Source organism: Sinohyriopsis cumingii, chromosome 4 (genome assembly GCF_028554795.1).
Source record: "Sinohyriopsis cumingii isolate HCF-2022 chromosome 4, ASM2855479v2, whole genome shotgun sequence".
Taxonomy (NCBI): Eukaryota; Metazoa; Mollusca; class Bivalvia; order Unionida; family Unionidae; genus Sinohyriopsis; species Sinohyriopsis cumingii.
Genome location: NC_142964.1, coordinates 62,114,178 through 62,127,591, shown reverse-complemented (window position 1 = coordinate 62,127,591; position 13,414 = coordinate 62,114,178). Strand labels below are relative to the sequence as shown.

Genomic DNA, 13,414 nt, shown 5'->3' with positions numbered 1-13,414 from the left:
CGGACCAGAATGGAAATTTGCTTGATATACGCGGGGAAACACTGAGTATCAACTTGCTGGTGAGATCGTAGAATCGAAGATTCTTAAATCTGCCCGCCAGAGAAAAATGACCAAAAAATTAAATAAAAACCAGGAAATTTTTCAAAATTAGTAAATTTCTTAATTTTGATGGGGTAAATACCCGTCAAATTGAGTAATTTATATAATTTCGTAAATCTGTTGGGGTAAATACCCGTCAAATTGAGTAATTTATATAATTTTATGTTTTTGATGGGGTAAATGGTAGTCAGAAACAAGAAAATTGCACAATTTCAGTAAATAAATTAATTCAGTAAATAATAAAAAAAATAATAAAAATCAGGGAAATTAAGAAATTTGTGTAATTTTATATTTTTGATGGGGTAAATACCCAACAAATTGTGTAATTTATATAATTTCGTGAATCTGCTGGGGTAAATACCCGTCAAATTGAGTAATTTATATAATTTCGTAAATTTGATGGGGTAAATGGTAGTCAGAAACAAGAAAATTGTACAATTTCAGTAAAATGAATAAAAAAAAATAATAAAAATTAGAATCGGAGATTCTTAAAATTTTGTTTTTTTTTGTGGCAAGAATCAGGAATCTTCGATTCCAATTCTAATTTTACTCTCATCAACCAGCTTTTTTAGCTGCCTGACGCGCGAGCTGGTAATTTTTCTCGACTCGTACTCGTCTGATAAACTCGACCTTACTTTTTCTACCAGCGTCGATAATTTAACGAAATCCTCGATTTGATCATCGCGGACAGACGCAATCGATTGGTACATGGCAATCTGGATTTTCTTTATAAACTTATATTCGGATGGTAGCGTGTACCTATATTCGAGTTTCCCTTGGACGATCGTCTCAAATTCGGACCGGATTTTACCTGCGTCCAAATCCGAAGATAAATTTATGTTTCTGTTTTTCAGATCCTCGATAGCTTAGATGATGTTGTTTACGTTTTCCTCGTTCATTTATATTTATATTTGTAATCTTCAATTTCAAAAATCTTCGATTTCACTTTCCGAATCGGATATTATTGGAATATAATAAAATTCGATCCATGAGCCGAGTTTGTAGGAGAATGTCGCGTTGATTATTTTTCTGTCACACGTTGCACCGATGCTGGATTAATACTAAAATATCTTGCAGCGGCACTCATCGACGTGAATACAATTTCCTCATTTGTTTCTCGATTTACTGATTTAACTGCCTTAGCTGGTCGCCGTACGCCACCGGCATTACCAAATTTGGAATTTTCACTCGGAGTTACCACCCGAAGATTTGACAGTTTGTTGTTAAGTTTATCTCCGTCGATGTGGTCGATAACAAGACCGACTTTTATTGGTCCGTTGAAACATTCGAATACAAACTTATGACAAAAATAACTTGCGCATCTTCGTTTTTTGTTTTTGTTGATGGTAAAAACAAGATAACCTGAATTACAAACCCTACCGATCCGATTCTTCGTCTTAATATTCCTAACGATACCATCGGACGACGCCTCGTATCCAGTGATCGTTGGGTGAGATTTAAACTCGTGTGTCATTGTTGATTCAGGAATCTCTGATTTCAGGCTCATATATGATAATCTATATGTCTAAATCGTTATTAGCTTGAAATCGATTAATATAATCTTCTTCGCATGTTATCACGGACGAGGATTTGTTTTCGTAATACCTACGCAATTCTCGATAATTCTTTCCTCCACAAGCCAAACACAACCGAGTTTTCCCTCGCGTGCCAACTTGACAAACTAAACATCGCTGTGGTCCTTTGCTACCACGCCGAATCGCATGTATGTGAGCGCCGCAATAATCGCCTCTGCAGGATTTGTCACAATTATTTGTTGAACCGATTAGTATCCATTTGCAATGCATTATAATTTAAACATATGTCTAAAATATAATCATGGACGCATTTGATCTTGATGAGGCAGAATATATTATTCCTGAGGTTGATCGAGCCAAGAAAGAGTTCTTCGATGATGGAGCTCTTCACACTTGGTCGACATGGAAAACAAATTCCATCGATGCCACGATGAACCTGGAGCGAGCTAAGAAAATAATCGAGCATATAAAAACCGAACACAAAGAAGAGCGATTTATCTTTGGAATAAAATTTATCGCACAAATGCCTGATGATACCTGGATTATTCGCGATAAGCGAGATCCTGTGCGTGGTGATAAGAAAAACGTTGTTTTTGATAAAAATTCTAAACCCGGATTGTTACTGGGAATCGATGGCCCTTATCATGCTAGATCCTATCCAGCCAGCGCTGTTGTTTATGGAATTTATCGGCTGAATAACAATCCGGACGTAAAAAACCTACCTGCGATGAAAGAATCACCGATGATAAATTGCGTGGCTGAGCGTGTTATCGCACATATGAAAAACGCTCGACGTGGATCTGGTTTGACTCAATTGAGGCTAGATAAAATTAATGCGTGGGCGAAGACTGTCGCTGATGGTGCATCGGTGGACGATGTAGCTGCGTTGAGTAAAAATCTTAAATTTCCTATCACATTGAAAACGCTATCAGGAGAAATATTATACTCGTCGCCGTACAGATCCCGAGGAGCGCCAATCGAGATTATCGATCATAACTCCCACGCGTGGTCGCATTCGGTAATGATATTTCCGCGGGATCGTGTGGTTAAATTTTATCCTGTAGATGTTGAGAATTTCGCGGAGAATAATTCCGATGATATGTTCAGATTTATCAAAAAAATTAAGCGCATCTGATCCAATATCGATATGGTTATTCTCGAGCGAGGAAAGATACGATCAGTTTATCCTGCCATGCGGCGATATTTACAGGGGCGAAATATTACACGAGTCGATGAGAAAACTCGCGATGAAATATTCGTCGAATCTCGATCAGTTACTGACAAATTGCTTTATAATTCCGTCTGTGGCCGCTCACGCCGCTAGAGAGAAAAACTCGTGGAAGCCTACAAGGAACGAATTTCTCGCTGATATTCAACTTAGCTGTATCGAGTATGGCCATGGTGGTTTGTGGAATACCAAGTACGATTTCGAAGATATGATCTCCGTTGACATGAGCGCGTGTTATCCTGGAAGTTTCCTTGGATACGGCGATTGTGCAGATTATTTTGCTAAATTCGGTCATCCTACCAGCGAGATGACAAGAGTAGCAATTAACGGACCGTTGCCTAATTTTGTCATGACCGGATTCGCTTGTGTAACGTCATTTGAGTTTGCTGAAAATTTACATAAAATTTGCTATATTTGGTTCGGCAGACATTTATCTCAGCGCCGTTGGGTCCCTACGGTGTTATTGAGATATATGCTAGATTCGTCGATGTTAGTGTCGTTGACGGTGAGCGAGGCGATTATATCGTATAGAAACAGACCGATGTGTGGTTGCCGACGGACTGTGATAACGCAAAAGATATAGGAAGAGGCCTGCAGTAATGGCGGCTATAGGTGGAAGCTAGTAAAGTGGGCTCTGTAGATTTTGGCAGTTATAAGTGGTTATTTTTACAGTGAAATGGTTCATACTTGTTGGGATTATGTGTGAATATTCAAGGAATGCAGGACATACAACATTATTGGTAGATCTTAATCAGTTTTGAAAAAAAATATGTTTTTCCATTCAAAATTCAAATATGATGGAATAGAGATGGAAGTTTAGTGGCGCAGTTTTGAGACATTCCCTACCTGATCTGTTTGACTCATTTACTTACTTCAGTGTAGTTTGCCTTCAACTGTAAGAATTGTTTGGCACATGGTGAGTAATAAATGTCAGTGTCACAACTGAGTAGTGAGAAAAAATTAGTCCAAACAAGATTATCTACAAGTATGGGTGGAAAGAAAGATCAAGGCAAGCAACAAATAAAAACCAGATTACAGAGTGGCACCCTAATGGAGACATCTGACACAAGTATGAGTGAATCAACCTTGAGTACAATTCAGCTGGACTTGGATGAAATAAAGCAAAGTCTCAGAGGGAGCATTTCAAAAGCAGATTTTACATCTGCTATTGCTGACTTGGTGAAAAAGGATGACCTAGCAGAAATTGTTAGAACTATTGTGAGGAAACTGTCAGAGAATGTGAAGGAAGATCTGAGAAAGGAGATAGTAGCAGAAAGTGAGAGGGTAATAAAGGAGAGGACAGGAGAGTTGATGGACAGGGTGGATTCACTGGAATTTGAAAACCACCAACTGTTAGAAAAATTACAAGAAGCAAAGAAGGAAAATGATAAAATGAGGATTGATATGAAAGATTATGAGAGGAGATCAGAGCAAGCAAGTGCAGCTTCAAACCAGTTCGAACAATATTCAAGGAAGCTGAACATAAAAGTTTTAGGGCTGGAGGAGGAGGAAAATGAAAATCTGAGAGAAAGAATTCCGAAGTTGGTGAAGGAAGTCACAAAAATTAATTTAGATAACAGGGACATAGTGGCTGTGCATAGGATTCCAGGTCGACAGGGACAACCAAGGCCAGTGATTGTCAAATTCTGGAGTCTGGATTGTAAACTTCCAATTATCAAGAAGCGGAAGGATTTTCTGCAGTACAAAGGAATTAGACTGGTAGAGGATGTAACCAGGCTGAATACTGAACTTATAAATAAATTATCTAGGCATCAAGAAATTGACAGGGCATGGTACTTTAATGGATCTGTGTATGGTAAAACCAAATCAGGAAAAAGGATAAAATTTGACATCTATGATGAAATTGATGAGAAAATTAGATTATAAGTGTAATAAGCAATTCTGTGAACTTATGAAATTGACCGAATAGGTATGTGAACTTTCGTTTTTATACTCCTTTTTCTACTCTAGTTTGTTTCAATATTTTGTGTATAAGACACTTCTTTCCCTCACCAATTTTATCCATAATTTATATGTCTGATGATTCACTGGTCCACTGTTATATCTCTCCCTAATAAATTCTCTCACTAGTTTATAAATCATCTTTCACTCTTATACTCTCATATACACATTTACTAAGTTGTTTACTCACCTTTCTCAACATTACTCTTCCATGATAAATCTCTCAGTCTCACATTTTTTGCTCATACATTCAATTACCCACCACTTCCTTGTATGCGCTCTTTCACTCTTTCTTTTTCTTCCCTTTTACCCCTTTTTTCATTCATTAAGTTGTAATTTATATCCTTTTTAATCTGTGCCGTTTGGTTTACAAAACTATCTCTAGCTCCAGAAAGGTCTGTCAGAGGTGCATAAGAGTTATCACAAATGGAGTTGTTTCACTTGTTGTCCATAGTATACTGAATCAATGTCAAATGCAGCCAAAGCTACAGCCTTTACTGTAACACCATGGATGATTTTATTATGGATGTTTGTATTCTGTGTGAGTGTGAGTGTGAAAGCCATGCATATGATAAACTCAAGGTGATAATTACTTCATACATTCCTGTACAAGAATATGTATGTGTAAAATTTCTGCTGTTTTCATGGATAATAACATAAAAATTATATCTATTAATGTTAGAGGCCTGCAAGGTTCAGTCTTAAAACGAAGGGATATTTTTCACTGGGTAAAACAAAAGAATGTATCTATAATATGCTTGCAAGAAACTCATAGTACAAAGAACGATGAAATATATTGGGCAGCTGAATGGGGATACAAATGTATATTTAGCCACTGCTCTAGTAAGAGTGCTGGGGTTGCAATATTTTTTAGAAATACTTTTGAATTTATAATTCATAGAGAAAGATGTGACAGTCAAGGGAGATTTATTATTTTAGATATTACAATTAATGGCAACAGAATAACCCTCGTGAATTTGTATGGTTATAATGATGATAATCCTAGCTTTTTTAGAAAGTTAAAGGAGGAGACTTTATGTTTTGAGAACTCATCAATTATAATGTGCGGAGACTGGAATACTGTTCAAGACTTAGATTTGGATACTTATAATATTTTACATGACAAACACCAACAGTCTAGGGCAGCGATTCAAGACCTGAAAAACGAATTGGAATTAATTGATCCCTGGCGAAATTCCAACCAAGACTTAAAGATGTATACCTGGAGGCAAAAATCTCCCTTGAAACAAAGTAGACTAGATTACTTTCTTGTATCAGATGACATTCATATGAATACAGCAGATGCATGTATCTTACCAGGGTACAAGACTGATCATTCAGCTATTGTTTTGAGTGTGGCGTTTTCAACGTTTCCAAGGGGAAAAGGATATTGGAAATTTAATAACCAACTGTTGAGGAACATTGAGTATACTGATTTGGTCAAAAAATGTATAACTGACACTGTAAATGAATATTATGTAAGGGGAAATAAAGATGACTCTCTCCATGTTTCTCTTTCCTGTAACGACCAAATGTTCTTTGAAATTTTGAAAATGAAAATAAGATCTGAAACTATAGGTTATTCTATTAGGAAATCAAAAGAGAAACGGGAAAAATTAAAGAAAATTGAGCAGGAAATAATAGAAATTCAGGGGGGACTGTCGAATAGCATAAATGGGGAAATTCTGGAAAATTTAGAGAGAAAAAAAGCAGAATTTAGAGGAATCTAGGAAAAAATACATAGAAGGTGTTATATTAAGATCTAAAGCTAGATGGTATGAATTTGGGGAAAAAAGCACAAAGTACTTTTTAAATCTTGAAAAAAGAAACTATGTTAATAAGACAATAAAGGAAATTATTTTAGATGATGGGACAAATATATCTGACCAAATAGATATTTTAGAAGCACAAAAACAGTTTTATATGGAATTGTTCAAAAGTAGAATTGCTCAGCTTGATGATGAGGCTATTCATGAAACTCGAAATAGATTTTTTAATCACAATATTAAACTTAGTCGAGAGGAAAGAGAATCATGCGAGGGTCTGCTTACAATTAATGAATTTGGTATGTCTCTAAAACGGATGGAAAATGGAAAAAGTCCTGGCTCGGATGGATTCACTGTAGAGTTCTATAAATTCTTTTGGAAGTCTCTGGGGGGATTTATATGTAGATCAATAAATTACGGATATACTGTAGGAAAACTTTCAGATTTTCAGACTCAAGGAGTCATCACCTGTCTACCAAAGGAGGAAAAAGACAGAAGATATTTTAAAAACTGGAGACCTATATCACTTTTAAATACTGATTATAAGATTGCTTCGGGAGCAATTGCAGCTAGGATTAAAAAGGTTCTTCCATCAATAATCAGCGATACTCAGAAGGATATATGAAGGGTAGATTCATTGGAGAAAACACCAGACTATTATATGATATCATGGACCAACTTGAGAATGAAAACAGATATTGTTTATTATTGTTAATAGATTTCGAAAAAGCCTTTGACTCAATTAACTGGATCTTTGTAGAAGAAGCTCTACAATCTTTTAATTTTGGTGATTCCGTTTGTAAGTGGTTTAAACTGTTTTGTAATGACTCTAATAGTTGTGTTATAAATAATGGACATATGTCATCTTTTTTCAGACTTGAAAGAGGATGTCGTCAAGGAGATCCCCTTGCACCTTATTTGTTTATCATTGGAGTTGAGATTTTAGCTATAACTTTAAAGCAAAACGTGGATGTACGGGGAGTAATCTTTGACGCCAGTGAATATAAATTGGGTCAGTATGCCGATGACGCTTTTATTCTTCTTGATGGATCTAGTTTTTCTCTTGAAGCAACTATGAATATCTTGCAAGGTTTTTCTCTATTATCGGGACTTAAATGTAACATAACAAAAACAAAAGCTATTTGGATTGGAAACAGGAAATTTTCTAATGAAAGAATATGTCCCGAAATGGGCCTAATTTGGTCCTCTTCTAACTTTACACTCCTTGGCATAGAATTTTCTCCAGATTTACAACAGATGGTGGAAATCAATTAGATGAAGAAACTAACAAAGGCAAAACGAATACTGGCAAGCTGGAGTCAAAGACATCTATCAATAGTTGGTAAAGTAATTGTTGTAAAGACTCTTGTTCTGCCCATATTCATACATCTTTTTTCAGCACTTCCTAACCCATCAGCAAAAGTTGAAGCAGAACTAAATCGCACGTTATTTAAATTTGTATGGGGTGGAAAAGTAGAGAGAATAAAACGTGATATACTAGTTTCCCCGGAAAACGAGGGAGGACTAAATATGATACACATATTTTCATTCATTAGGTATATTAAGATAAGATGGGTTAAAAGATTGCTGGAAAAGGAAAATGGAACGTGGCAGAACTTAGTCAATACAACTATTCTCAGAAATGAAAAGGATATTTGGAATTTAGGGAGAAGGAAATTAGAAGAATTTTGTAAGTTCATTAAAAACAGTTTTTGGAGAGATGTAATTTTGGCAGTATCTAAATGGAAAGAAGAACCGCAAAATCTTAACGAGTATCTATCCATGAGTATTTTAAATTTTGTCCCCCCTAAAATGATCTATCAATACAAATCCTGGACAGAAGCTGGTTTTGAAATTCTGAACGATCTAGTAGATGTTCACGGTAATTTAATACCTTATGAGATAATAAAACAAAAAACTGGAAGCGATGATTTCTTGAAATACTTCTCCTTAATATCCAGAATTCCTAAAGCATGGAAAGATGCCATAAAAAACCACCTAGTACATAATAATTTTGATAAGCAGGAGGATAAAATAACGAACTTGCGAAAACAAGATTCACTCAAGTTTATTTACAAAGATCTTTTACAGGAAGCTAAAAGGCAACACACTGCGAAGCAAGAAACTTGGATGCAAGTATTAAATAAAAATATAAGTAGTGAGGAGTGGTCTGATATATATAGCCGGGCAAAATGCTGTACCAAGGATACCAAGTTGATCTCTTTTAACTTTAAATTAATCCATAGAATAATCGCTACTAATGATTTTCTTAAAAGAATTAACATATTTGATGACAACAAATGTACTTTCTGTAAGAGTGAAACTGAAAGTATTGAGCATCTCTTTTATGACTGCAGTATTACTTCACAGTTTTGGTACCGTTTTAATGAAGTTTTTGCACCTTTTTGCCCAAATATTGTACATCTGTCCAAAAAAGAAACATTTTTAGGAAGTGAACAACTGGACAGTTTGGGTAATTTTCTGCTTATTTTGGCAAAATATTATATTTATACTTGCAGATTCAATATGAAAAATCCTTCTATTTTTGCTTTTAAGCAAATAGTTGCAATGCATAAGAACATTGAAAATTACACTGCCAAGGTAAATAAAAAAGAGGACCAATTTCTTCAAAAATGGACCTCAACAATGAACATTTAACTTGTCTCTGACTTGAGGGTAAACAGAAACAAAATACTGTAATATCACAAAAGCCATGTCACCTAGATTTTGGCCATATGCATGTGTATATGCGTGTGTGTGTGTGTGTGTTTTTCTTTTTTACTTTCTCTGTAGATTATATTTATTATCCCTAGATTATCTGATAACCAGAAATGTTTGATTGTAAGGTGATCCTGGGATGGTTCCCCGACCCAGTGGTCAACCTATTACGGGGTTAATAATAATAATAAAAAAAAAAAAAAAAAAAAAAGATATAGGAAGAAAAATAATCGGTAAATTTACTCAAGGTGGATCTGTTGATCACAAACATCGGCACGCTAGGTTGTTTATCAACGATGCGGAGATGGATTTTATAATCGCCGATACGGTATCACGAGGAATATTTTGTAACAGAGAGAATATTATTATTGATGGAGTAAAGTTAGGTACCGTGATTAGTTACCTTGACGGAGAATCAGCGCAATATACGCATTTACGATCGTCGATGCTCGCCTATGTAAGTATAAATTTACTCTCGATGATAAATAAATTTTCTGATATCGCAGTAAGGGTCGCGACGGATTCGTTTTATATCGATAAAAAATACCAAGATAGGTTGGAAAATTTAATCACCGATGGTAGTTCATGGGGAACTTGGAGGATAAAAAACGAGGATATCCTAGATTATTGTGAAGACGCCGATGTCGAAGATTGCGATGAATTTCATCAAGGTAAATTTGGAGAATCTTCGGCGGCCGCATCTGCGTTCGATCCAATTTCACGCAGCAAATTCGTTTACCTAAATGGACCTGGCGGTAGCGGTAAAACAACGCGAGTGATAAATTTATTTGCGAACTCCGATATGATCGTGTTGACTCCGACTCACAGATTAGCGCGAGAAATAAAGCAGCGTGGCGTTAATTCGTGCACGTATCACAGTTATTTCAAATACAGCGGTGGATCATGGGACTCGGCTCGTATGGGCAATAAATATATCAACAAGATCATTATATTCGATGAGATTTGCACGGTGAATTTAGATATTTTAAAATCGATCTTAACTTGGTTGGAAGGGAAAAATACCGCTGTGATAATGTGCGGGGATCACGGCCAACCTAATCCGATTGATGGTGAATCGCCTCACGAATGGCTCAGAAGTTGCATTGACTATTATGAGGAAATTGACGCTGATTATAGATCGACGGATATTTTGTTGACCGAGTTTAAAAAATTGATTCGATTACAACCAAACAAGATTCAATGTGACGTCATGAGGAAAATAATCGACGAGACTCCGATGAGCAATTTTCTAAATTTGTGGCGTCCCGATCATCTGATCGTTGCTAGTAGGAAAGTTGTTCGTGATATTATTCAGGAAATGCTATTCAAGCTGCACTGTGAGAAATTTCCAACGCTGCAGGTACCGTTGTGTTATAGGCCCACTGATACTAGGCGACAAAATATTAATGTTACTTTGCCATGCGGAGAGGAGAAAAACTTGGTCCTGAATGATATTATCTTTGTTGATATTAATCTTGTTAATGACGCGTTAAATGCAGAAAAATCACCGTGGAAATTAGGCTACGCAACAACGATACACTCGTCACAGGGATTGACCGTAGATGGACAAGTTTGGATCGTCGATGATAGAATTTCTTGGTCAAATCTAGTGTATTTGGCCGTATCGAGAGTAAGAAAATTATCCCAACTAGGACGAATTCGAGTAAACTACATAAGTGACGCTGGCGGTAGTTGAGTATCTTCTGGTACTATTTGTAATTCTTCTTTGGTAAATCCGCGTTGAGGCGCTAACGAATCTAGGATATAAATAGCTGGTCTTCCTGATGATCTTGTTACGGCTGATATTTTGTGTGTTGTAACGCTCCAGGTTGGGTCGGTCGCTCTTTTTCTGCCTCCTTCAGCCTCGCCTTCTTTATACAAATACCTGACTGTGACACTACCTAGTACAGGCTGAATTGTGGAATCTCGCTTTAGGGGTATATTCGATTTTGTGATTGCAATTGCGGGTTTCATTGCTATCGTTCGAGTCGTCTCGTTATTTAGCGCGTTAATTACATGAGGCAATCTTGATACCCAATCGTGAGATCGATTATCTTGAATAAACTCACGCGCGTATTGGTATCCAAATAATCGTTCTGCGAGAGTTTTATTGAATCTTTCGACGATAGCTTGATTGTGATGAACACCTACGATACCGCGTCGGATTTTCACATTATTTTTTTTCATCAATGAAGTAACCGCGCCAAGAAATTCTCGACCTGGATCAACCTGAAGAAGATTTGGCCATGTCAACGGGGATCGTGAATAAATTTCATTAAATGCCTTAGCAATTTCCGTCGCTGTTTTATTCGATAATGGCTCTGCTTCCTTGTACCTGCTGGCGATATCGACGATGGTCAAAACGTATTTATACGTGACGCCGTCAACGGTATCATGAGGAAGAAACATTAGATCAGCCTGATGGACCTCATTAGGGACACTGACGGTGAAACTCGCGTATGGTATTTTCTTAGGTGGAGGGAGATATATTTGCCAGATTGCCTGTTTTGATAGCCACGATTCAGCGACGGATTGTTTTACTTTAGCTGCTTTAGCGAGTTTGGCAATCGCTGATTTTCCTCGCCAGAATCCTCGCGGAGAATAATATATCTGTTCCATATTATTTACCAGCGCCGAACACTAATTTGCCTTTCATCGCGCCTTTTACCAGCCAAGTTGCCAATTTTTCTTTGAAACTTTTATTAGGAATCGCGTCTAATGCGTGAATTAGCTTGATATCAGCGAGATGTCTTTGTTGTAAATCTCCGCTGCGATATGCGAGGTCGTGGTAGTAACAAGCTTTATCGATTGCGTTTACCGGATCTTCACCTTGCTTTGGTTGGTCATTATCGTCGAGTCTGATATCGAGCCTCGTTCCGGGTCCACAATAATTATACCCTGGCAGATGCTTTTCTCCGGGATATTTTGCCCAGGGGGTCCCAGGTAGATTTGTCAAGGAGGCTGCGATATCTCCTCCGGTTCTTCTATTTTTTTTTTTACAAATCTGAACTTGCGCGTCTTACAAACTTCACATTCTCCTGCAATTGCGTTCCTGTTGTTGCGTGTAACGATTTCGGTTGGATTTATCGTAGCTGTGTGCTTGCGGCACTTAACACAATATAGATCCATGTATTCTAGTAACATGAATGTAATTGATTTTTCAGCCACGAAACGACGCGAGCAGGTAAAACACCATGCGGTATTACCGAATTCGATTAGAATGATAATCATCGGTCCATCGGGATCTGGTAAGACGCAATTGTTGTTGAATTTGATCATGCGATGGCTGAAATGGGACAAATTGTATTTGGTTGCACCATCCGTTGATGATCAACGTTGTTATCAAGTGTTAAAAGAATTTAGCGACAATACCGAAGAAGGCACAATCGAATTCATCACAGACATCAATGAAGCTCCATCCGTGGAAAATTTGGACGGCGATGTTAATAACCTTGTTGTTTTCGACGATGTTATGCTGGACAGACAGACCAACCCGGCTAGGATATTCTCGCGTGGCAGACACAAGAACACCGATGTTATTTACGTAACACAGAGATATACGCAGATTCCAAAGGTGATTAGAGATAATTGCAATATTTTATCTGTGTTCAATGGCGTAGACACACACATGCTGAGAAATATCCATCAGACCTGGTGCAACGGCGACATGGATATAAATAAATTTAAAAATTTGTTCAGCCGCACTCAGGCAACGCCGCATGGTTTCATCACGATAAATCTTCACGATCCACGCAGTCGGTATCGAATTGGTCTTGATCAAATTTATTCATGAAAAAGCAACCCCACCATGCAACAAAAAATATAACACAAAAAATTATTCCCTGACTTTTATTTTTCCTGTCTCGAACGCTATATTTACTAACACACACGGCGCGACCACCCGATGCACCCGGTCTGAAATGCATGAAAATTAGCTCTCGTAGAAGGCGTTATTTTTTAATTCTGAGGCTTCTACGGAGAAAGTTCTCGTAGGAAGCTTTATTTGGTCTGGAAACTCTGGTCTGTTCAACTTCCCTGCTGCTTATAGATGGCTCGATTCGACTGATGAACAAAAAGCCAGCGCTCTAGTGAGTATGAATTTCTTA

General features: G+C 37.2%; 1 protein-coding gene across 1 annotated transcript; it reads left to right on the top strand.

Moving 5' to 3' along the window:
* Nucleotides 1-3,866: 3,866 nt before the first annotated feature.
* On the top strand, nt 3,867-7,525 carry LOC149801294 (uncharacterized). The gene is made up of 2 exons (XM_089954295.1): nt 3,867-4,792; nt 7,466-7,525. Exon 1 carries the CDS (start codon nt 3,913-3,915, stop codon nt 4,747-4,749), a length of 837 nt encoding a protein of 278 aa, XP_089810421.1. The 5' UTR covers nt 3,867-3,912; the 3' UTR covers nt 4,750-4,792; nt 7,466-7,525.
* The last annotated feature ends 5,889 nt before the right edge of the window (nt 7,526-13,414 follow it).